The sequence below is a fragment of the Notechis scutatus genome, chromosome 4 (genome assembly GCF_049901735.1).
Source record: "Notechis scutatus isolate UNSWTSFEM ecotype Mainland chromosome 4, rNotScu1.2, whole genome shotgun sequence".
Classification (NCBI taxonomy): domain Eukaryota; kingdom Metazoa; phylum Chordata; class Lepidosauria; order Squamata; family Elapidae; genus Notechis; species Notechis scutatus.
In genome coordinates this window covers 104,083,039-104,109,387 of record NC_142012.1, presented here as the reverse complement: position 1 = coordinate 104,109,387, position 26,349 = coordinate 104,083,039, and the positions used below count along the sequence as shown (strand labels likewise).

At 37.2% G+C, this 26,349-nt stretch overlaps 1 protein-coding gene across 2 annotated transcripts in view; it reads right to left on the bottom strand.

The window, feature by feature from the left end:
* The window catches only part of TCERG1L (transcription elongation regulator 1 like), a 184,201-nt gene that overhangs the window by 35,673 nt on the left and 122,179 nt on the right, over positions 1-26,349 (bottom strand). For both annotated transcript variants that reach the window (XM_026670660.2, XM_087964295.1), the window contains exons 6-8: positions 20,680-20,774; positions 18,649-18,737; positions 6,453-6,607 (exon numbers count right to left, since the gene is read on the bottom strand). In XM_026670660.2, coding sequence (XP_026526445.1) covers positions 6,453-6,607; positions 18,649-18,737; positions 20,680-20,774 — 339 coding nt within the window. The remainder of the gene's footprint in view (positions 1-6,452; positions 6,608-18,648; positions 18,738-20,679; positions 20,775-26,349) is intronic.

Genomic DNA, 26,349 nt, shown 5'->3' with positions numbered 1-26,349 from the left:
GAAAGCAGGTTAGTGGGCTGGAGATGGAATGGGGATTTTGCAGTATCCTTCTCCAGCCACGCCCACCAGGCCACGCCCACCAGGCCACACCCACAGAAGCAGTAGTACAAAATTTTGAATCCCACCACTGATTCAAGTAATAATTCATTGAATGGACCAATGGGGCAAAAGTTAAAAAGTCATGAGTAATTGCTTAAAGCATGTTGGATTTGGGCTGCAAATAGGCAGATCACCACTAGATATCAGCAAAGAAAAATGTAAATTGTATATTTTGATTCCAGCTAGTGGTTGGCTATTTTCTTTCATTTTGTTTGCAGCTCCTGATTTGTGACCCTAGCTTAAGCAGACTAATCTTTTTCCTAATGTATTACTTCAAGCGACATTATGTCCATCAGGAGTCTTGTTTTGTTTTGCTTTAATCCATTGTTCTTGCTTCTGATTAAGTCTCATTCAGTACAGCCCCAATCAATCTTTTAATCCATTTTCAAGGGCTATTTCTCAAAAGCTTCCAGCTGTGAATGTTTAATTCTCCTGGGAGCCAAACAGGCTTTGACACAGAATCCTGAAAAAAGGGTTTCTTTCAGAAAAGCATATAATCAAATAAGCCCACACAGATTTATGGTATTATAGCATCACAGAATTAAAAAGGACCATGGACAAGCTAATCAAAGCTCCAGTTCAATAGCAACAGCACTTAGACTTACTGTATATACCGCTTCACAGTGCTTTATAGCCCTTTCTAAGCAGTTTACAGATTCAGCCTATTGGCCTCAACAATCTGGGTCCTCATTTTACCCACCTCGGAAGGATAGAAAGTTGAGTCACTTGAGCCAATAAGAATTGAACTGCTGAACTGCAGGCAGCTGGCAGTCAGCAGAAGTAGCCTGCAGTACTGCATTCTAACCACTGCGTCATCACAGTTCAATGCTATAGTGCAGGGGTGTCAAACTCGTGGCATCACGGCAGCATCATGTGAAATATCGGGACTTTTTTTCCCCTTCACTAAATCAGTCAGGGATGGGGCCAGCACATGACGGATCCATCCCATGAGCCACGAGTTTGACAGCCCTGCTATAGCGCCTACTAAAGAATTTCTGACAGATGACCATCCAGCCTCTGTCTGAAGACTTCAGGTAACCCATAATTTACTATTTGGTGTGGCAGTCGTTCCACTGCTGATAGCTTATTTAATAGAAAATTCAGCCTCTAGCCTGAAACTTCTTTCTTGTAGATTAAACTCAATGATTCTGATCCTGCACTCTGGAGCAATAGGAAATTAAGTCCACTCTCTTTTCTATGACTCATCCTTTCAGATATAGGAAGATGGCTATCGTAAAGCCTCACCATTGACTTGTCTGCAGGCTAAAAATACCCAAATCCTTTAATCATTCCTCTTAGGATTTGTTTACCAGGACCTTTACCATATTGGTAATCCTCCTCTGAACTTACTCCAATTTGTTATTGTCCTTTTTGAACTGTAGTTCCCAGAACAGGACACAATATTGCAGACTGATTCCTCAAGGAGGAGCTATTAAGACAGGCTGCCAAAAAAAAAAAAAAAAAGATCAAGACAAGGAGCTGCTTTTACTGATTCTGACTGAAGTTCAACCCCACCCCCTAAGCTCTGAAACTCCTGTTGTTCAAAGCCTTCTCTGAAACGTAGATCAAAATTGTCATCTATTTATTTAAAGTAGACCATAATTCCTAAGCCTTTAGCCTGCAGTTTGCCTCCTTGTCATTTGCCTCCTTTCTTTCTTTTTTAAACTAACTCTTTCACAATTGTGGAAAAAAAATGTCTGCCTAATGCGACAGCACAATCCACACACAAGAGTAAAGTAGCAGCAGAATTCAACTGTCTGTAGATGAACCCAAAACACATCAAATGATGCCATGCATGAGCAATAGAGCTGGAACTGCTAACTGTTGGAACAGAGGGAAAACATGGAGAAGGGAGAGTGATATGGAATGGAGTTTATAAGTAGAGGAATTCCACGCTGATACATTCTATTGTAAGACTAACCTATTCCTCACCTACCTTAAATTCTTAATTCAGAAGTAGCAGAATCAATTATCCAGAAACACAATGAGTTCCATTACATGAAATTAATAACATATTTATGAATATCAATGAACATGAATTCTCATATCGATGGGAAGCAGTTTTTCATTTTCATTCATTCCTGAGTTTCAAGCATATATGCTATGGAAGAGGTGGTATTAAAGTATAATATTTTTTAAAAAAATATATAATTATGCTTTGTCAGTTTTAGCTTCCCTTTCATTTAATAAGCATAATGAAAGTTTAAAATACATTAATACCAACTTTGCACAAAATCAACATCTGTCTCAATAGCAATAATTTTAATGTGGCTTATTTAGAGTATTTATGCAACAATTTAAAACTTGTTAAAAACTATTTGCACACTTTTACCTTACTACAAGCTACTTAGACTGATACTCAGAAATGTTGATACAACTAGGGAAAGGGTGCAACAGGGAAGGAAGGAAACTGAAAGAGTAGCACTTTTTGCTTTCTTTAAATGAAGAAATAAACTTTAAAAACCATCCACAGAAATTCCTAAGGAACTTTTAAAGGTGAATGAGAAAGATCAAACAAGCAACAGCTTTTTCATTTGGTGGAGGAATCATTTGGAAACTAGACAGTAGATTTCAGTGTAGTATTAATTTTTCAGCTAGCTATGTGGTTGCTAAGAATCCACACTAACTTGATGGCATATAATCAGTTTTTTTCAGTTACTTGCTCAAACTCCCTATTTATTTCAGGCACAAAAATACAGACCAAAACTTTCCTAGAGATATATTGCGCAAAGCAGTACAGGTAATCCTAGAGGCTTATGACTGTTTAATGACAGGTCAAAGATACAATGACAAACCCCCCCCCCCAAAGTGACTTATAACACGTCTTCAATGTTATCTCTGTGGCATCTCACCCCTATTGGGATTTGGGAACAAAATCAGCAATGCAAGCCAGATTCACGAAAGGACTGTATGATTTGTTTAACAACCACAGTAAAAATGACATACAATCAGGCCATGACTTACTTAATAACTGCATCAGATAGAAACTGAAATTCCAGTCCAATTGTGGTCATAAGTTGAGCACTACCTGTAGCCATAAATCCCATCTTGTTTTGTTCATCGTAAACTGTCAGCATGTACATGCAATTCCTAGCTTCAATGTTATTCCCAAGGAAGGGAATTTTCTCTCTTGCCTTCCCACCCTCAATCAGAACATAAATGTGTCTCATGAAATTTCAGATAAAATTGTGCAAAGATGTTCTCCCCGGTATTTAAAATGATACCTATGTTGTGATGTGGCTGTCATCTAAAGCTCCATATCTGATTTTATGTGACTTGTCATCTTCAAGCACATGTGCATATGACTGAGAGATGGAGTCTCTCTCAAATACATCCCTGGGAGAGGATCAAATTTTTTTACTGGGTGCTGGATGCTCCATGGAGGAACCTACATGTATATATGGGAAGATTCCATGCTGCAAATATTCACACTGTACCATGCTTAGGGCCAGGCAAATAGGGGCCATGCCAATGTCAGAGAAAATGCTGGAGAAATGGCTATACTGGTATGGTCATGTACTACGAGCAGTAACCAACACTGTTGCTATATCGCCTTCCACTTTAATATAACTGGAAAGCAATCACGTGGAAGGCTGAAGCAAAGATGGCAAGATACAATAAACACAGACATGAAAAAAGCCCAGTTAGATCTGGATATTGTGCTTGATGACATGATGGCACTTGTTGATCCAAAAAAGCAGACCTTGCACCTGCTGAAAATGATGATGATGATGATGATGATGATGATGATGATGATGATGATGATGGACCATGTGTCATGACCCCATTGGAGCCCAGTTCGGAGAAGGCATTAGAACCGGGACCATCCAACAGGGATGGCACATCTCTCTTGACATGTTTGGAAAGGCTGAGGACGATGTTGTTCCAGGTCCCACAGGCATTGGGGAAGGTGGTTGACTAGACGGAAAGCTGCCTGCTTTCACAGACACAGGGGAGGATCTGCTGCTGACAAGCAGTGGTGCTGAGAGGCAGCAGCTCCCCTCTGATGAGGAAGAGCTGCTTCCATCACTCGATCCAAGGGCTAAAAAGAACGGAGTGTAGGCAAGCTCAGAGAAGCATTGCAAGGCTATTTGGGAGAAGGTCGCCCTGATCCTCCTCACAAGGAACACCTGGAGTGGAGTGATTTAAGGAGAAGACATGGAGAGTTATAGTCTTTACCAGGAACAATTGTTTTGGATTACACTCCCCTGACTTTGATTTGTGCTTTTTTGCCTTTATTTGAGAACTGCTTGTTGCTTTTTGTTTTAAGGACTGAGTTTATTTTGCCATTGCCTTGTGGACTGCTTTTGCCCTTTTCTTTGCTTTACCTTTAGAACTGCCTTTGCCTTGTACCTTGCCATTGCCCTGATGACTACCATTTGTCTTATGCCTGGACTTTGCCAAGTGGACTTTCCTGATAACAGGGGGACTGCCTTCAGGATAGCATGGGGTGGAGCCTTACCGGTCATTGGATGGCCATTTGCTGAAACATTTATTGAGAGCAATAAAAGACTATCTAGAGCAGGGGTGCTTAAATCTGGCCCATGGGGCCAGTCTGGAAATAGCAAAGGACCGGCCCAATGGTTCCTCTGGCAGCCAAAATGGGGCATGGGGCTGCGCGTTCCCCCCTGCACCTTTTTTTTTTAGCTGGCAGGCTGCTTCAGGAGGCTGTCAAGGTCCAAAATGGGGCATGGAGGGGCCTTGAGGGGCCTCCCATGCCCCATTTTGGTTGGCAGCGTGCTGCAGGAGTCATCTGTCCCATTTCTCCCCTAGGCTGGCCCATGGAGGAGAACTACAGTGCTGATCCAACCCTTGAAGAAGTCCAGTTTGACAGTCCCTGATTTAGAGGCCTGCCTTGCCTTGACCACTTGGCTCAGAACTCCATGCTTAGGGCCAGGGTTACTGTTGAACCTGTAGAAAAACACAACAGCTAAGTTGGAGGATGCTTCCTTCCTCAATGAAGATAAACAAGTACTGCAAATTTGTCCATCACTGCTGGTTTCCTCTGTATACTCATATTTTGTAACATGACAGCCAGAATTCTTTTTAAAGCCAAAAAAATGTATTTAAGAAGTCTCTCATGGAGGAAGATTGATTAACAACACCATATTTGGATGGAGGTACCTACATTTCTGCCAAATCTTCCATCAATCCAGTGAGATGGATCTTTGAGATTTGCTACCTACAGCTGGGTTAAATAATAGTTTATTGCAAGACAGATCCCCTGGGCAGGATGGTCAATATCACATTTGGATGAAACAAGTTATGCACAGGCTTTTGTAATATAAACAAGTGAAATACGAAGGTAGAAAAAGCTATAACTAACAACTGAGGGCATTTCAGCTAACCATTCACACACTTTGGCAGTTCTTGTTTTGAAACGAAGTGAACACTTCTATGTAAACATCTTCAGGATGTGGGTATACATTCAGATAAGTGCAAGAAGTCCAATAATACTTGAACCCACTCCTAAGAACACAGGGAATACAATGACTACAAGGAATCAGGGATCACAGGTAACTATCAAAGTGGGCACAGTTCAAAACCTTCTCTTTTCAATCTTTGAGGATTTAGGCAGGTTTTCAAGGAGATAAATGGAGCCTTCCAGAGATGTAAGGCAGAATTATAATCCATTAAAAAAATCCTCCAAGAACTGGATGGTGGAAGTTGTTCTTTTATAACTCAACACAAATGCTTGATATGTCCCTTAAGGCATCTCTGAAATATATAATCGTACATACACCCACACATTTTACAGTGCTTTTCCGACCACAAAGCTAATTTAATCTGCTAATGTAGGAAACTTTTTTTTAAAAAAAACCCTACTTTCAAAATAAAAGAAAAACTCTGGAGGTATAAAATGAAGTAAAAAAGATCTTAATTACCCACCTCATTCTAAAGGAAGGAACTATTTTATTAAGAGAAAGAGAGGATTCAAGAACAGGTTAATTTCAGTAAGAGGATTAGATCTTTTATACTATCAATGGCATATTTCTGGTGAAGAAATGAAGACTAAGATCTGAAGATGCTCACAATAGCAAAGTTAGTTTATATGAAACTATGCTGTCCATCAGATAACCTGGTCATCAATCATTGCTATTATCCTTTTAGAGCACAGGTGGAAAACGATGGTCCTTTTATGTTTTATGAACTTCAACTCCCAGAATTCCTGATCCCCACCCCCGTTTTAATGAACAAAACCTCTTGCTGAAATCAAAACTTTGCGAAAGAATTTCCAATAATCACAATCAAGACCAACACAAAACTGACAATCAGAATTTTAAATGTAATGACCAGCATTTTCAGATACTCTTTAAGTTTAAATAGACAAAAATAATCACAGCATTAGTTACTTGCTGAAGCTTCCAGTTTCCGTTTATGAGGTGGGTCTTCAATGATCCGGTTAATATCACCGCGGTTCTTTAGATCCACTGGTTTCTCCCATACTGACAATTGCATTGTAGGGTTGAAGAAGAAGACTCGGTCATCCCCAGTCCAGACTATACACCTATTTCAATTAATAAACTAGGCTTAGAGAGAATTTCAGAAACAGTTCAGGAAAAATAAAATAATTGCATTGATGATTCACTATTACAGGTATTAATGTATAGCCCATGATTCACACATTAAGCTCATACTATGCTTAGCTTTGTTTTATTGCGCTTTGTGAATCCAATCATAGCATCTTTAAATCTATAGATTATGTCCTGCTGTTTTTTCTACCCTAGGTGTATTGAATAAACCATAGCTAAACAAACCACTTTGCACACTGCTTGCCATATAAGTAATTGTTTGTTATCTCATATTATTGTTCAGAACAATGGCAAGGAGATGAATTTTTCCACAGTCCTATTTCTTCAATCAAAATTGACTTCTATAGATTGTTAGTTTCTTAAACAATGACAATTTGCACATTACCAAGCAAACAACTTTATGGGGTGGGGTGGTTCAAATTTAAATCAGTGGAATAGGGACAAAAGTCTTAATCACTTTTCCTGGTAAGAAAAGATTCCTCACAGCTAAATTTCAATTACTTTAAAACTTTAGAAGGTAAACTGTGGCTCAGCCACATAATGCATAATTTGGAAGCTAAGCAAAGCACCATGTGTCGTATAATATCTTTTATACTGATCTGCCATACAGCAGTAAGTTGCAATTTCATTTCAGACTAACAGCCTGGATTTTTTTTTTTTTTTTTGCCCCTTCACAAGTTGTTTCATTATCACTATACATATGTTAAGAAAATAGTATTCACAATTAATGTTACTTTAATGGCAATAACAGTTCAAAAATGAATATTGAGAGCAGATGGAATGTGGAGATTGAAAAACGAGTAACACACTGGAAACCAGAGATTCAGAATCTATGATATCAGCACAAGTACCTCTAATTAACACAAACAGAATTAGATCTTATTTGTTACAGGCAATAATTAATTTCATTGAGATTTATAACATACAATTATTTGAGAATTGCTGCACTCAGAACTGTCATCATCTCCATTGCATCATTCATTTTTGATATGCTGATTCTTTATGTTTAAGACAACCAACTGTTATTTTGATAGCATAATTCATATGAATACTTATTCCAACAAAGCTATTTGATTCTGGTATATGAAAGACTGTCTTGTTGTTGTTGTTTGAAAAAGAAAGATACATGAAAAATCTTAGACCCAAAGTCTTGGAAAAAAGCAAGAATGTCTGAAATGTGGAATGATAACATAGTGATTTGTATAATATTTCTTTCACGAATTAACAAGGGAACTGGGATTCCACTAATAATCCAATGTTTATATCAACTATTTGTTCACTAATACTATATATTCAGGGTTCTCACAATTTAGAGGTCTTGCAAGTTAGTTGGCCTCTCCATAACTATATGTGTTTGCATCTGGAGGTATTTGAGGAACCTTTATACTCTCAACAAATGAATTAATTTATCTTCAAATGTGGAATCATATTATTGATTTAAAGCTGATAGATTGAAATCACGGTCATGCAAAACACTTCCAATTTATGTTAGTGTCTCTCTGTGTGTATGTGTCTATGGTTTTGAGAGTTGGATCATAAGAAAGGCTGAGCACCGGAGAATTGATGCTTTCGAGTTGTGAGGCTGGATAAGTCTTTTGAGACTCCTTTGGACTGCAAGGAGATCAGTTCAAGAAATCAACCCTGACTGTTCTTTGAAAGAACAGATAACTGAAAATGAAGCTCAAACACTTTGGCCATCAAATGAGAAGAAAGGACTCGTTGGAAAAGACCCTGATGTTGGGAAAGACTGAAGGCAAAAGGAGAAGGGACAGAAAAGAATGAAATTGTTAGATAATGTCAACGATGCAATGAACATGAATTTAGACAAACTCTGGGAGACAACGAAGAACAGGTGAGCTTGGCATGCACAAGGGTTGTGAAGAGATAGACACAACTTAGTGACTGAACAACAACAACAGATAGGATATGAAATAAATTGAGACAGGATTAGTGTGTGTGTGTGGGGGGGATGAATCTAAAAGCAAGCTTACACACAAAAAAGTTACACACAAATACGAATGATTACTTTCAAATTTTAATTGTTGGTTTACTACAACAGAATTTAAACAAGTATAGTACTTTGGGAATCAAAAACCAAAGCTATTTTGTAAACATTGAACTCTGGAAAATAAAAATTTAAAAATATTTTGGGAAAATGATGCTGCATAAAATTTGTACAAAACATGAAGCCCAGGAGGGTTTATGGAACAAATAAAGCTTTATTTATTTATTAGTCATGTTTTTAGGCTGCCAACTGCCAGATGATTCTGGATGGCTCCACAGACTAAAAACACAGTAAAATATATATATATAAAAAAGAGAGCATAAAATTTAACTGCCATACAGAAGGAAACCTCCAAAATATGCACACTCATGCATGTGTGTGTGTGTGCGCACAAACACACACACACACACACCATACCTCAACAGCACTAAAAGAACCTGTCTGACTGGAGATACCACAAGGAAGACAAGATGAGAGCCATGTGGATTTCCAGCGCAATACTATTCAAAGAGTAAGTGCAGTGACAGAGATAGTCCATACTATGATCCTCGAAGATGGGCCTGATTAATCAATGGACCCAGAACAGGATACTACTATCTGAATAAATAGGATGAATAGATACCCTGGGAGACAATCAGTCCTTCAAGTTATTAGACCCTATACCAGGGTTGTCAAACTCCCAGCCCATGGGCCGGATGCATCACACACTGACCATGACCATGCCCGGTTTAGCAAAGGGGGGAAAAGTCATGATACATCATGTGATGCCATCATGATGACATGAGTTTGACACCCCTGCCCCATACCATGGAGAGCTTTATATGTCATAACAGTATCTTGGATTGACTTTGAAAACCAACTAAGAACCATTGTTATAGGGTTGCTACATGGCTACAAGAATGCTTGCCCATCACTGCTCATGCTACTGTATTCTGTACCAGCTGCATATTCTAATTATTCTTCAAGGGCATCCTGATGTAAAACAGGTTGTAGTAGTCCAACTGTAAGCATTAGCAACAATGAGGGGCTCCTCTCTAATTAGGAACGGGCACAACTGGAATATAAACTGAACCTGTGCAAAGTCCTTTGTCAAGCAGGAGTATAGAATTTAGGAAGGTCCCCCAATTTGTGCAAGGTTTGAGTAGGCAGTGCATTCCTACAGAGAATTAAAGGTGGGAAATCTCCAGAACCAAGACAGAAAACTGAAAGTTGCCTGGTCTTGTAAGCCTGATCTTGAGATTTTTCCTCCCCATTCAGACCTTCAGACTCCCATCCACTTCCTCCAAAAAAAAAAACCCCAGACTCTGTGACAAAATTTTGATAGGATTGTTTGGTTGGTAAGGGGTCAAAATATTCATCTGACTATCCTTGCCATACTAAATTGATGTATGATCTTCCAAACGGATGTATGTCCTTCCCCAATAACCTCATGTAGATGTTAAATAGGAGGGTGAAAGTGTCAAGCCTTGAGATATACACACACAGAAAGAGACAAGGTAAAATGAGATTAAGCAATGGGATGATAATTTAATCATCACACAATACATACTTAATGACTTAATTCCATATTGATGGAAATACCTAAAAAATAATTATTTGAAGCAATTTTCAATTACCTACTGTGTAATATCCAATTTTCTATTTTGGAACTAAAAGAGGGGAAAATAGTGGGAGCTTATCTTATTAGAAATATGAATATTTTTAGTGGATGCTTCTTCCCTAACTGTTGTAATAACATTTTGGAAAAAAAAACTCTCCTGATCCTTTGTGTTTTAGAGATATGACTCACAGTATATCACCAGTGTTGTTAATCATCTTCAGAAATGAACATGCAACACTAACCAAGCTTTTGGCTCACAGTAGATCACAGTCAAGTTGTAGAAAGCTTAAACAACAAGAAGGTAAAGAACTATGAATGGAAGCATGCACACCAACAAGCTAGCATTTGAGAAACATTGGGAGCAGGGGATACATTCATTTAATTTAAGTATTTATTATTTAATTCATTTAACAAAAGATTAAATCACTGTCTTGGCTACAACAAATGTCAAACGATACAAATCAAAGAGACTGAAACCTAGACTATATATTGAATGCCACCAATGGAACAATAAACATGTTATTAGCATCATTTACAATCAAGAGTACAGATTTTCTCTTACATCAAGTATGATTTCTTTTTCTGATCCTTTACTCTCTTTGCATATCAAGTCCACTTGTCCAATAAAATTAGTTTTGTGGGGAAGGAAAGGGCAGGGAATCAGTGGGGGCTAATGTAAATTATACTGATTTAATGAAAGTTTCTGGGAACAATATGATTCTATATGGAGTTATCTATCCTCCAGGATCCAAATCAGCAATCCTACAAGTTAATAATTACAATAAAGATTGTGAAAGGGATTTCTAGAAAAAAAAAAGGGAGATGGAAGATGTTCTCAGCAAAGAATGAAGAACTTTGTTCAAATCTCTCTGGACAAGAAAACTTGAGATCATCCATGCAATTGCTTCTTATGAGGAGACCACAAGATAGAACACTCAGGTAGGCTGAAACTTCAAGGAGAAGAAGCAATAGTCATCTTGCTCCAACTTAGGTTGATCCCTTTGAAAAGATCTTACATTTTCATGCTTCTTTTTCCAATTATTGTTATTAACTTCTTTTCAGCTATTAGAAACCTTGGATTGGCATATTTGATAGTACTGGGTGAGTTTTTCTTCAATACTCTGCAAAAAAAGTTTTTTAACTACAAGTTTAAGAACTTTAAAATCTTTTGGAATAAATAGCAAAAATGTGATTAAAACTTTGATATTAGAAAGTTACAAATGGACTAAGAATCAAAATAAACTTGAAAGAAGATTATGGGATTAACTGTAAATAATCCCATTTCCCATGGGAAAATACTTTACTTTTATTTATTTTTAAACATATGGTAAGATTTTTTTTTTTAAAAAATGGACCCTAGAAAGAATTAAAGATTTCAATTAAAGAAGAACATATAAACTGAACTTACAATTACAGAATGGAGCAAAACATTTTAAATGGACTCAGAAATTCATATTAATAGTGTCAACAAAGACTAAATCTGCTTCTCTGGAAACAGTGTGTCTCAAAGATGTTATGGAAAAGGAACATGTTTTACTTGAGAAGATCAAGACTGAGAGAAAATGGGTTTAAAAGTATGCCATGAAAAAAAGATGTTACACTGGACATAGAAAAGATTGGCTGATGAAATAAAAGGGATATAAAAAAAAATAAACCAAGAGAGTGATATGAATAATTTTGCTATATTGGATTTACAAAAGAGGCTTTTATATTGGAAAATCTTGTGAGAAGGTACAAAGGAAAATGAAATTAGATTTAGCCTAGGGCTTTATTTCAATGGACTAAATCAGGGGTTCCCAAACTTGGCAACTTTAAGACTTATGGACTTGTGGACTTCAACTCCCAGAATTCTTCAGCCAGCTGGCTATTGTATTACATTGGGGAAGAAAACCACACCATACTGTCCAATCAAGGTAGAGTAGAGACCTTCAAGCCTGGCAGCTTTAAGACTTGTGGACTTCAACTCCCAGAATTTTCCAGACAGCTGGCTGGAGAATTCTGGGAGTTGAAGTCCACAAGTCTTAAAGTTGCCAAGTTTGGAGATCTCTGGATTAAATATTAAAATTATTAGAAGTCAAAGGAAGGAATATAAAGTTGATTTATTTGATCAAGGTTAAAATAGATTTGGTATTATTTCTCATAGCTCTTAATGGACTTTTGTTGACCATTTTTGCTGTATAAATGAGCTATGGGAAGAAGACACAATCTGTTGTATTTAGAAAGGAAATGCTAAGTTACTAAAATTGTTTATTTTTATGTTGGACCTTGAAAATCACTTCATCTTTTTTTTTTCCTGTTTCTCATTTTTGCATCTTTTTATTCTTCTATCTTTCTTTAATTTGCATTAGGTTTCACTATTATAACTATAATGTTTAATAAATGATATAAAAATAAATATTGTGTTAACAGATTGTCACATTTTTTTCTAGCTGAGTTTCTCTTTTAGATGGAATATTAAATCCAAGAGGAATGCAAGGATGCTTGAGGAATGCTGACTTGGTATATTCTGGCAATATTTTTCTGTACCTGCTAGATGGGCAACTATGGTATCAGTCATCCCCCAACATTTGGGTGTATAGAGAAAGGCATATGTGTCATATATGCTCACTCATCCTTGAAATAAATGTTTAAGCTATTAAGACTTGGTTGCAACTAAATATCCACCTTTTTTATTTTGGAGAATGACTATTGTAATTCTATTTATTGTAGTCATTTCATTGCCAGAATTTAATTACAAAAAATATATATATATTCTACTCTGAACCTTACCCACCGAGGAACCATTTGACTGTAGGAAGCTATCAAAGAAGTATGTACCTTCTTCATAATTATAGATGTGAATCCAAAATAGGACAACAGGATTCTGAACACTTAGGGATAATAATAGGTATATATGGCATTAGGTTGACTTAGAAATAAGCCAAGCCATTTCCCAAATGATCCAGATAATGACTTGGTTCATTGCCAAACAAAGCCAAGCCAAATTTGATTCTGTCCCTCTCAACATGTTTGACAGTCATAAATTGTTATGTCTCCCAGATGCCTGGTTGTTAAGTGTCAGCTTCATTCATTCATTTGCATGTGGTTAGAAAATATCTCTCCTGTGGAGCTTACAGTGAGTTAAATAAGCAGGATGTACCTGTTAAAATGGAGGCAGAGGAGCTCAGGTCTCAGATTGTATTACTGAGACCACATTCTGCATATAGGTTTTGCTTCAGGACCATCTGTTTTGGGGATGAAATAATTTAATGTTCTTTTTTTAACTAATTGAGTTAGGATAGACTATCAGAATGAATAAGGAGATTTAAACAAGCAGAAGCAATCTACAGCCACTTCTTCCCTTCATATTTGACAGTAATGTAAAGAAGCAGAAGCAATCTAACCCCCCGCCCCCCTTCATGTTTGACAGTATCTGAAAGGGAACTTAAAAGGGATTTCTTTTGCATGATGTATGGATAAGCAATGATGGAGAAATGCTCAGCATTTGTAGGTGAGTCCACAATTGCCATGTGCCTGGCAACTCCAGCCTGACAAGGTCAAGGGCAAATTAAATTTTGCAGGTGGGGATTGGAGAGATTTCATGCTTTTGATATCCTTGGTTGCCCATTGTTCCTGAGTCCAGAGAATATCTAAATAGAGACTTCCCAGTTTGTGGGAGCTGCCATTTTGGATCCAGGGCTTCTGTGAGTTGGGAAGAATTAAAAATGAAATTCTGCTTCACCTTGGATTTTATTCTGAACCAGAGAGAAATCTGAAGATCGGGAGTTATTGTCTCTTCCAGTTTGGCTCTTTAAGGTAATCCTTATTCTGAATCAAATGCTTGAAAAGAAGGAACATAAGTTTCTGACCATAACTTAAACAATCAAATGAGAGGTTATGGAAATGCTAATCTTACTTTATGCAAAACAAAGCTGAAATATAGGAGAATGCAGATAAGCAGTAATTTTTCCTTGCACAATGACAGACTGTTTTTTTCCCTGAGTTTGACTCAAAATAAATGAAAAATGTTATCTTCACTAAAAAAAAATGTTTGCACAGATAAGTGTCCTAAAGAAGCGCTTCAGCTGAGCCTCAGAATTTTGCAGAAACATTTGGAAAGATCTTTTCATTCCTGAAAACATTAAAGCTGAATGCAGGAACTCACTAAGCAGCAAACAGAAAGCAACTACTTGCTGACAAGGGTCTTGTAGTGCATTTTAATATGTATTTTGTTATATTGCAAAAACATTCACTTATAATTAGCACCTGGGGCTCAAAGTAAGACAGAAATGTGCAAACCTGTAAAATTGTGGGGTTTGTAGAGATGTATTCAAAATAAACTTGAAATTGCATACAGTTTAAATAAAACTCCTGAACACCTGCCTTTCAGAATCTTCCCCCTATTCATTTTTTTCCTCCATTCCTGAAATCCAAACGTCTGGCCTATGTCACAGTTAGTTTCCATCTCCCCGGATGGTGGTAGAATTCATTTCCAGCTACAAATACATTCATTGTGTGAACTTCTTACCACTGGGCCAGCTGAAGCTTAGGCATTTATCTAATAAAAGTAAGGTAATAGCTGAAATGGAAATGGCCCATTTTCACATCTGACTGAAAGACCTAGTGAATGTCCCTGGAGAGGTGCTTAAAATGGCTCCAAATGGCAGCTCCCTATAGAAATCTCTTCACTTTCCCATTACTAACCCAATTTGACATTTAATTTAAAAATTATCAGACTCATCTCCCAGCTCGTCCCTATTTGGCATAATAAAGTTTTCAATTATCCAAATGCAGAAATATAGTGATTTGTTCACAGACAGAACACTAATTAAAAATGGAGGTAATGGCAGAGGTTTGTATATAAAATGCCTCTAAAGCTAACACAATACTGACTGTATTCAGTTGCATATAAGCAGCAATTCAGAGTTTGCATTTCAAAATAAATACGCTATGATCACATTATAAAGTATCAATTCAAACTAACAAATTATCCTGTAATCTTTTGATATCTTAATATGTAATTTGTTTTCAAGGTCCCATATAATATTTAATTTTCGGCCTACCAATCCTGCCCAAAGACTATAACCATTTCTGTATTGGGTAACTATAGAGCAATTTTCTCCAACACAGTGTGCCACTTCCTGGGAATTATCATTTTTAAATAAAAACAAACAAACAAGAGCTCAAGAGCTTTCATATGCAACACTGAAATTCATGTTTTGACAAGTTCAAGTAAATTCACATGAAATTTCATCATTCTCAGATGAAATGCAATGAAATCCAGGCTCTTATTTCATAAACATCTTGTAAAAAAATGGCAATATCATAAATTGTGAGATGGATGAAGATCCAACTCACAAGATTCAAGATTATTTCCTTGGTTCCTGGCACCTGATAGAGCCGCTAACTCCAGGGGTGGGATTCTACCAGTTCACACCTATTCTCTAGAACAGGTTGTTAACATTCTAAGCAGTTTGGAGAACCGGTTGTTAGAAGAAATTACTGGCCTAATCTTGTAAGGAAGGCAGGAAGGAAACATTCTGGTGTTGCTTACAGAAACTGCCTCTCCATTAACCCTTATGAATGATCTATGACATTCTTGTCAGGACTAGACTTCCTCTCTCAGGAACTTCTCTGGAGTTTTCCCCCCCTCCTTTGCTGGTACCTTGCTTGTGTGGAGTGACCATTCAAAGTTACAATGGCACTGAAAAAAGTGACTTATGACCATTTTTCACACTTACGACTGTTGCAGCATCCCCACAGTCATGAGAGGCCAGGTGAGGAGATGTGTGCCTCAATGTGAGTGATGTTGAGTTGGCCACGCCCAGCCAGTCACATGACCACAAAGCCACACCTACCAACTAAGCCATGCCCACAGAACCGGTTGTTAAAAAATTTGAATCCCACCCCTGGCTAACTCCCAGCTTTGAACTAGTTTTATTCAACCAGTACAGATGCTCAGATCTGTACTACAACAAGTTAAAAAAAAATAGCAGAAGCAAAAAACATAAACTTCATAAGTCATTCCTATGGCTGCTAAATGATTTAGAGTTCCTGCTCTTGAAGTAGTTGCCTGGTCTTGTAAGCCTGATCTTGAGATTTTTCCTCTCCATTCAGACCTTCAGACTCCCATCCCATCCAAGTGGTGATAATTCAAAGAGCAGTAATATCTACACACCAATATTTCAGACAGGAAAATAGGGACATCTTTAGAAAGCACTTAAGCCACTGTAGATACCAGCTCCTAACCAATTTTGGCTTTTCTTGAAAAAGATAAGCAGGATCTAATTCAATTACAACTTAAAAATGAGGCAACTAAGAATCCCAGATTATAAATTGGTCTAGGAAGGTGGGAGGATGGCGACAGAATTTATATTTTGGCCAAGAAAACAATATGGATATAGCATTGTAGTCATGAGGAATTTGAACATACAGTATTAACAATGAACCGTTTCACAAATTATCCTCCAATATTGAAGCTGTTTGGTTTATAATGTGCTTTACCTATGTGTTCTGGAATAGCCTGTCTTTCAATTTAAAACCCAGAAAATGGCTTTAAGAAAAGTAAACAAATGTAAGGCTACTAGATCTGGCCTTTAAATTACAGGTATAAACCAAATAGAAGCAGATCACTAGACTTCTGTATTGCTGTGGCCTTCTGTCTAGTGATGGTTTGTATTTTTTATAGTCTCATTCTAGTAAACAAAACTGTATAAAAAAAATACTAAAAAGCACCAAAATATCCATCCACTATTTTTCTAGTTGGGGGAGAGAAAAGATAAAAGGAAAAATAAAAGTCCTACAAAAGTTGCCGCTTAATCAACACATGTGTGCAAGAAAATGTTGAATGACACGTTTAGGATTAAAGATACAATCTTTTAAACATTTGCATGGAATTAAGTCCCATTAAACCATGGGACTTTCATTTAAATAATGTTAATATTAGGCTATCAATCCATCTGGTTTGACATAAATATTGATAAATACAAAATTTGAAAACCATATAAGTGTAGTTTATAAGCTTTTAGCTATTTTCTTACTATCATATCTAGATATATTGGTACATGTGTGTCCCATTCGTAGATACATAGCAAAGTAAGACATTGTAACTTGGATTGTTTGTTCAATACAAGGATTTCAAGAGCTGTAGTAGTTAAAATGCAGCATTGCAGACTAATTCTGCTGACTACCAGGAGTTCAATCCTGGTTAATTCAGCCTTCCATTTCTTCTGATGTCTGTAAAATGAGGAGCCAGATTGTTGGGAACAATATGCTGGTTCTGAAAACTATTTAGAGAGCACTATAAAGCACTATGAAGTAGTATATGTCTAAGCACTTGTACAGTATATTTCAATAAACTGAAAAGAATTAAATGTTTCAATCTAAACTATCATAGGGTTGAAAACTGGTTTGGAAAATAGTGATCAAGAATATGGGAAAAAAGAACGAAGAAAAATGTTAGTGAACATTCTTCAGTATCTTCAATAAATATGTATATCATGTAATCATCTCATAAACTTCATAGTACATTAGAACTAATGAGATAGGAGCAGCTGCCAAAGAATAATCAAAACTCACCTTTCATTTTAAGCTGCATAACTTGAAATCTTTCTCAAAACTTCCTGATCTTGTTTCTGAAAGACATCCCAGTGTTTGCCTGGTAATGTCACATGAACCACAGAATCCATTAGAAGCATGGACCCAGCCTATGAGTGGAAAGGGTTTGGGATCAATGCCACACTTTTATCAGATGTGGTGATTCTTTGTGGATTTTGATCTTTTGATTTCCTATCTAAAGAAGCTCGAATTAATAATATATCTTCTAAAGATTTGTTCCATGTTTCAGTGTGATTCTCTCATAGATCACTTGATCGAACAGCACGATGAGCTAATGTAGGTGATGTGGTGAATGAGATTTTTTTGCATTAAAGCACATTAATATAATTAGTGAAAAAAATATTTCCCTAAAAATGAAACAAATACTTGCAGAGGTATTCTATACATTTATTACTGGACAATACAATTTTATACTTGGAATTAAATGACAGTTTAAGTTAAATGACTACTGAGTTAAATGACATTCATTTCCAGGTACTTTATCTCTATTTACTATATCAAGCAAATCAGGAATACTGCCTAAATTTCAGGTTATATTTTTAGTGTCCTTTTTACATCACTGATATTGCATCTCAGATGTGCAACAATGTCAGGATAAGGGATGGAGCAGAATTTCATTGATATGTGCAGTTGTGAGGGCACTGAGATATATTCAAGGTGTTGGTTTCTGAAGAAAAGTGTTAAACATTGGATAATAGCCAATAACCATTATGTTTCTCCTTTTCTTTAGTTAACAATGATATAGCAGATCTTTAATTTATCCTTGGAAATAGCCCAAATAACGAATGACATATATTACTCCTAAAGGTACTTACCAGGGAGATCCTGGAACAGGAGTAGATGCAACAGGCTTGTTGCCATTTGAAGTGTTTTCATCATCTGTGAGTAGTTTTAAAGAATGAGTCTTCAGAAAAAAGAAACAGATTAATCAACAAAAGACGTTGTTATACTATGTGTTTTATTTACATTCTAACAAGCATTTTTCTTTAATTTCATAGATTACAGCTTTCCTCAAAGAGGCCAAGATAGTGCACATAATGTTATTCTGTAGAACTAGTTCACAGTTAATTTTATATCTCATAACAGCTAAGGATAATGGGAATTGGATTCCATCAATACATGGAAGGTTTTACATTGGCCATTCCTGAATAACCAGAAGAGAGACGAGTTTGAATGAATACAGAGATAACTGTTCTTGCTACTTAACTCCCATAACAGTAACCTTTTAAAGATACAACATTATGAATAAATGCTGTCAAATTTGTAGAAGATATATATGTATATTGGACAGTAACACAATTGAGAAGGTTCAGAGGTATTTCTCGAGAAAAGTGCTCCACTCCTCCACTCACAATAGCTTCCAGGTTCAAAATTTTAGGCCTGGACATTCTGGAACTGCGCCACCTGCAGTCCGATCTAAGTTCACAAAATTGTTCACAAAATTGTTCACAAAATTGTCTGCTATAACATCTTGCCTGTCAACAACTTCTTCAGCTTCAATCAAATAATACACAGGCAAACAACTGATACAAACTCAAGGTAAACCGCTCCAAACTTGATTGCAGAAAATACGACTTCAAGCAACAGAGTGGTCAATACCTGGAACACCCTACCCGACTCTGTTGTTACAGCCTCAGTCCCTCACAGCTTCAACCTCAAACTGTCTACCATGGACCTCACCCCATTCTTAAGAGGTCCTTAAAGGGGACATGCATAAGTGTACCAGCGTGCTTACTGTCCCTGTCTTACTGTCCCCATTTATCTGTAAATGTATTTACTTCCTTTGTTCTTGTTTATGTTCATACTTATACTTGTTATCTTGTACATGTTTGACAAACAAATAAATAATAAAATAAAATAAAATAAATATAGACACTGACACTGACATCCCCCTAAACTCTGCTGAAGATGTTACCTGGCTGGGTAATGAAACATTCAGAAACCGGCTCACAAGCTTGGAGAATGAACCCCTGAAACTTGTGGGTTGGTTTCCAAATGTTTCATTACCCAGCTAGGTAACATCTTCAGCAGAGTTTAGGGCATGTCAGTGTTCCTCTTCATTGAAGCCTGGCATTCCACAAGCAATTTCATCAACAGACATATTGACTTACAACCAATCTACGAACCCTTCATAATCCAAATCAACCACACAACCAACCATAGACAGCACCTGTCCATGCAACCCACACACCAGCAATTAATTTCCCAATGACCCTGAGCTGATATAATCTCCTTATCACAAGATCCATCACAAGATTCACAGCTGACCCATCACAAGACCCTCACTTGACAAACCCACACCTGAAGCCCTTATAAACCGAAGAACACTGACATCCCCTAAACTCTGCTGGAGAGGTTACCTAACCTGGTAAAATGTTTGGAAACCAACCCACAAGCTTAGAGAACAAACTTTCATCCTTATCCTATACCCGAGCTACAGATATTTGCCACAATTGCATATTTTTGTGTGTGTGTCTATGTCTGTGTGTGTATGACTCAGTTCTGTGGAGCTTATCAATTAACATAGTTTTAACAATTTTCATTTTGCTTATCATCTTAATAAAGATAGATACAGATTCTAGGGAACCCTTAATCCAAACATTCTCAATGGATTTTATTTTTCCGATGAACCCTTCTCATCCGCCAGTTCACAGTCCTCCATTTTCAGATTTCTCTGGCTGGGCCCACACTCCTGGCAGTGAGGAGATGGAAGATGAAGCAAAGCAGGAAGATAGAGAAACAAACTTTTGAATATGTCAACTTGGGGATCTATCTGTGCTGCAGGAGGAATCTATGAAGAAAATCCATGTCTTTCTCAATTCAGAATTAAACAATAAGAAATTAACCTTCTCATTTTCATTTTCTGCTGGCTTGTTCTTCATTTCAGTATGTAAAATTAGGGTTGGTGGGCAGGATGTCCTGTCTGGTTCTTTCCTTTTATCTGCAATTACAAAACAATTAAATAAGATCCAGAAAGAACCTTCTATCTTCTATTTTTCATTTAGACAATCTCTAAAGCTGAGCTTTAAAAAAAAAAAAAGCAGAAATTTTCATTTAGAAAGATACATTATTTTTCCAAAATCAGTACACGTACTATAATTCAAAACTACATTTTCAGTACCCTCAAACTTGAATTATGCCATGTATGTTGATAAAAAGAGAATGGAAAATTTCAATTTAAACCAGTGTTTTCAAACTTGGTGACTTTAAGGCATGTTTTAAAATGTTGTTTCTTTGATGTCTTGACATAAAACTTTTACTGAATGAAAACAACCCATTTTTGTCAAAGAATCTATAAAATCATTTGAGTATTTATTTTTTCTGTTTCCCTCCTCCCCTACACACACACACACACACATACACATTCACACTCAGTATATTAAAAACTCTGTTCTCTCTTCTTTGCCAACGGGTTTCTGGAGAGATTCTGATTTCATAGAAATAATGGCTGAGGGCTCTGTTGTCTGACTGATGTGTCAGCTGTGTACACAGCAATGAAATCCCATTCATAATTTTGAAAATGCAAATGCAAATAAAAAGATACAAGTAACAGAGCCTTAGGCTAGTTAATCTCATTTTAACTCCACAAACAGACCCCATTCTGGGACCAGATAATTGACAGAAAGTTGGCAGGCAGACACTTTTGCAAAACAGAGGACATTTCCCCCAATGTTCAGAAAATAGACTTGAATTTCTTCCTTATCTTTCTAAAAATAAATAAGCCCTAAGAAAACCAAAGGACACATCCATGTCAAGAGCTTTAATCAGACCGATTTTAAAACCACCCATTTTACATAACCCCTTGCAGCTAATGTGACATTAATCCACCAGGAAGAGATAGCATGTGAATTTTAAAAAGCTTAACTTTGTATCCAGTTTTAAAACTTATCTAAATCATTTATTGCATAGCAAATAGATAAATAATGGGAAGGCGATGTTGCACAAAATGCAGATGTTCATAATTTGTACTTCTGATTTCATCTAACCAGCATTAGCTTGTAAGGTTTTCCAAAATCACCTGACTTCAAGTAAATCAAAGGGCAGTTCCATAGTCATCAATGAAAGGCTGTGCGATGACTGTCCTGGACATTTTCCCAGTGACCTCTCCAGAAGCTAGTTTGGAGGAGGATGAACTGGTCATGGGCATGTCAGGAGGGGAGGCAGCCAAGGGCTACAAGCCAGGAGTAGAAGAAATGAGCACAGGGGAGCAACTGGAAGACCAGCTGGCTAAGTTTGAGACTAGAGAGGCACAGCTGAAGCTGGGAAGCCCACAAGTTTTGGGTGGACAGGGCACACAGCTGCAGCTGGTCATTGGAGAACAATTGTCTCCTCCTCAAGTTCCAAGAGCACATAGGGCTGAGATGAGGCAAGCACAACAAAAACATATGCCTGGCTACTTGCAAGGAGGCAGCTTCACTCCTCTTGATAGGATATATCAGGAAGCAGTTACTTAGCTTAGTAAGGGGAGTGAAACAATGCTGGGAGCAATGTTTCTGTTTCCTTGCTGGGTATTCTTCAGCTGTCGTGATTCTTGCCTTGAACTTTGGATCATGCCTTTGAACTCTGGACTTGCCTTGTGGATTTGCCTTTGTTGTGGGATCTTGCCTTGTTTTTGTGCTGTGGACTAGTGCTGGCTTTTTTTGAGTAGCCTGTTGAACTCATTGGAGGTTGGGCTGACGTTGACAAGGGGAATTACTGGGGAATACTAATTCAGGCTTGAAAGCTTTAATAAAGACTTTTAACACATGTATGTGTGTGTGTGTGTGTGTGTGTGAGAGAGAGAGAGAGAGAGAGAGAGAGAGAGAGCACAGGCTGTTTTCCACTCTGGTGTAAGTTACTATGAGTATCTCACCCTTGTAAGTTATTCATACTGCAGTAACAGGTAAATCAATGCATGGGAAGGCACTGAGAGATATTGCATTTGTTTTCTCTATTCCCTCTCTTCACACAGTTTCACAGTGTTCAAATGGTATTTAGAGAAATGGGTTCCTTCACTGATACATTTAATGCAAGTTTCAACAACATCATGCATGTCAATGTGCATATAGTTTCTATGACTCTAAGCATGAAGACACACACAAAAAAGCTATGTGCACGAGGATGCCATCATGCAAAGTTTAGCCACATGCACCTGTATTGCAATCTGGCACATAAATGCATAAAGGGAATAATATGCATTATAATGTTACAACACTTGGAAAGCCTACTTGGATGAAGCTCACAAGAATGACTTTTTATTTAAACAAATGTCTGAAATCCCATGAGATTTTGATGTTCATGCCTGAAAGGCCACAAGAATTTGAGACCTACAAGAGATATGGTGAACCCATGAGAGTCACTGTTTATTTTCTATGGTATTGAAACTTTATTTGTTGGAAACAGAATTCAGGAGCACAGAGGAGACTTATGTACATAACAATGCTTGCATGGGTTGTTAGATCAAGCACAAAACTACTATATTGAATTCCTCCTGAATTATGAACATCTGGAGAGGTTTGTCCTTCCCTTGAAGGAATAGGAAAAAATGCTGAACCTATTCGGTGCTAATTCTAAACCTAGGAGTTTTGTCTGTGTTTACAATGGCAGGAAACTTGTTCACTTCTGTTTGGAAGTGGTTTCAGAAGCAGCAAATGGAGACCCAAAAGCATACCTTCATATTAAGCCATCCTTTGATGAGACAAGAGAATTGTGAAATAGTCCAACCTATTTTGAACAATGAATTATGTGAATTATGTGAACACTGGCGATGTAGGTCTTCAAAAAAGATCATAAACAAACAGATCACTTCTGTTTAATTACATACACTCAACATTTTCATCTGCAAGTTGGTTAAAGTCCCTGACATTTATCTTATCGAAAATTGCAGGAGCAACCAATGTGTTGTTTAGAAAATACAGTGTCTGACCGATGAACATTTTTGAATAATAGGTTCTTCATATGCCTGCTGGAAAGTGAATCTGGGAAACAATGGAAATGCTAGAGTTGTTTTGATTTGTAGGAAATATTCCTTTAACAATCACTGATTTTGCAACAGTTATAGAGATGTGCAAAGTAACCTGCATGCCCAGGACTTTTGTGCAAACATAATTGGCTTTGATGTTTTTCCTGTTCTAGCAAAGCTAAACCTATTCAATTACTCTCCAAGGGCTTAAGCAGAAGAACATTTTGACATCCCTAACTATTCTTCATTTTGTAATCTTCCACTAACTCTCATGATTTTGTCATCAAATAAACTCTTGCTTGAAAGCTGCTCAAAACACTAGGCAATCAAAATTCATTTGAGGTTATGAAGTCTTGTTTTATTTAATATAAATAGTGCAAAAACAGAGGACGGGTTTGTAAAAGCAAAGTACATTACTAGGAGAAAACTGACTGAAAAATATATCCATTTGTATAAATCCACTCTATTCATGTTTATTCGGAGGAAATTTTTAGTAATTGCAGTAGGATTTATTGCCATTATTAATTTCTTAGGACCGGAAAATGTATGTTGTTGTTCTTTTAAAGATAACAACCCTAAATTTAGGGCTGAAATAAATCTAAGGTATCATCACAATCACATAATTTATATATAAGCTAAGGAACTGGATCTAATCTGGGTTGGTCACCAGGAAAAGAGTTCAGTCTTCTGACCTTTCAGACTCGTGGTGGATCCCATCCTTTGAGAGCTTCTCTTTAGCAGAATGTTCTGGTCCTGGTGACCAACCCAGGTTGGATCCTGTATTATTATCCTGGGACACATATTGTTTACATCCTATGATTTATGATGGTATATTATGCTTTATGATCAATGACTTGTCGCTTTGTTGTTCATATGTACACTGAGAGATAAGACCAGCAGTGGGATCCTACCTGTTCCAGTACTGGTTTGGTGTTTGGGTGTGCATGTGCGCACACCTAACACACATGCATAGCTTTTCCCACACCAGCTGAGGCTGCAGCAGCACCGGTCAGCTGAGAGGATAAAAAAGAGAAAAGCACAGGGGCAGGTGGGAAGGCCGATCCTGCGCTTTTCTTTTCTTTCTCCTCTCAGCTGGTTGTCAGAGGCTTTTTTTTCCTCCTCTCAGCTGATAGTGGGAAGTGTTTTTTACTACCAGTTTGTCTGAACCAATCTGAAATGGTAGCATACCACCACTGCTGGAGACAAATTCCTTCTGTGTCCAATCACGCAGCCAATAAACCTAGTCAGTTCTGTTCTGTTCTGTTCTATTCTATTCTGCTGTGCTGTGCTGTGCTCTGCTCTGCTCTGCTGTGCTCTATTCTATTCTATTCTATTCTATTCTATTCTATTCTATTCTATTCTATTCTATTCTCAGTTATGCTGATGAAGTATATATGGGGCAGGAGCTATTTGACCTAGGAGATTCTAAGAACTTTAAAACTCCTACCCTAACTTAAAATTTTCTGGAACCTGCAAGGTGTGTAAAAGTGTTGTCTAAAGTTTAGGTTTACAAAGGAACCATCATATTCTGACCCAAGGACTCCAAACTCCAAGGAACCATTTATGCCATTGGTAGCATTCTTAGCAGGAATCCATGAAATGACAATGAAGATAAAGCATGACTAGATTTCTTGGAGTAAGATAGAATGGTTCATTTATTGATAAATTATTGCTGAAGAATGTTGCCACTCTATGAGTGCTGTCCAAAATCCTGTCCGGTCTATTCATCGTTGGAAGTTGGATTTGTTTGTTGTTATGTGTTACAGATACTTTGTTGGTTGTCTAGAGGAGTATGTATAACAGTCAACTTCTAAAGATTAATAACCAGGTTGAGCCTAACTCATGGTGGGGCTGATACTTGCAAGTATATAAGGACAGTGAAAGTTCTCCATATGATGAAACATTTCATTAAAATCAACATAATATGGAAAGCAGTCAACAAAATATTGTTTTGTTAGGGATATGTACACGGCAAGAGAGATCCAGCTTGATGTAGTGGTTAAAGCATCAGGCTATAAACAAGGGGAATGAGTTCTAGTACTGCTTTAGGCACAAAATCAGCTAAGTAAACTCTGGCCAGTCACTTTCTCCCAGCCCAAGGAAGGATAGAATGGCAAACCACTTCTAAAAAGCCTTGCCAAGAAATTGGAAGGACTGTTCAGGCAGTTTCTGTGAATTGGATATGACTGAATGGAAGAAAAAAATATATGACAGTTTTAGGCTTTATAAACACACACACAGAGGGAAATGAGGAAATAGAGTGGTATGTGAATGTCATACTAATAGATTTCTGTTGCAGATTTCATAATAACTAATTTGTTCCTATGAATGTGATCCAGGAAGATAGCTTAAAATCCATTGATAATCATTGGTTGTTTGGGGGCAAGTGGGGTGGGGTGGCTATATTCTCTACATATTATCTATACATATATTCTATACATATATTCTATACATATTATCTACACACAGTAGATAGAACTGTAATATTGAGAATTTTTGATCCTTAGAAATGAGATGGAAAAGAAAGAGTAGGCCATTTCTAGTGTTCTTGTGCAAATCTTCAAAAACTATAAAA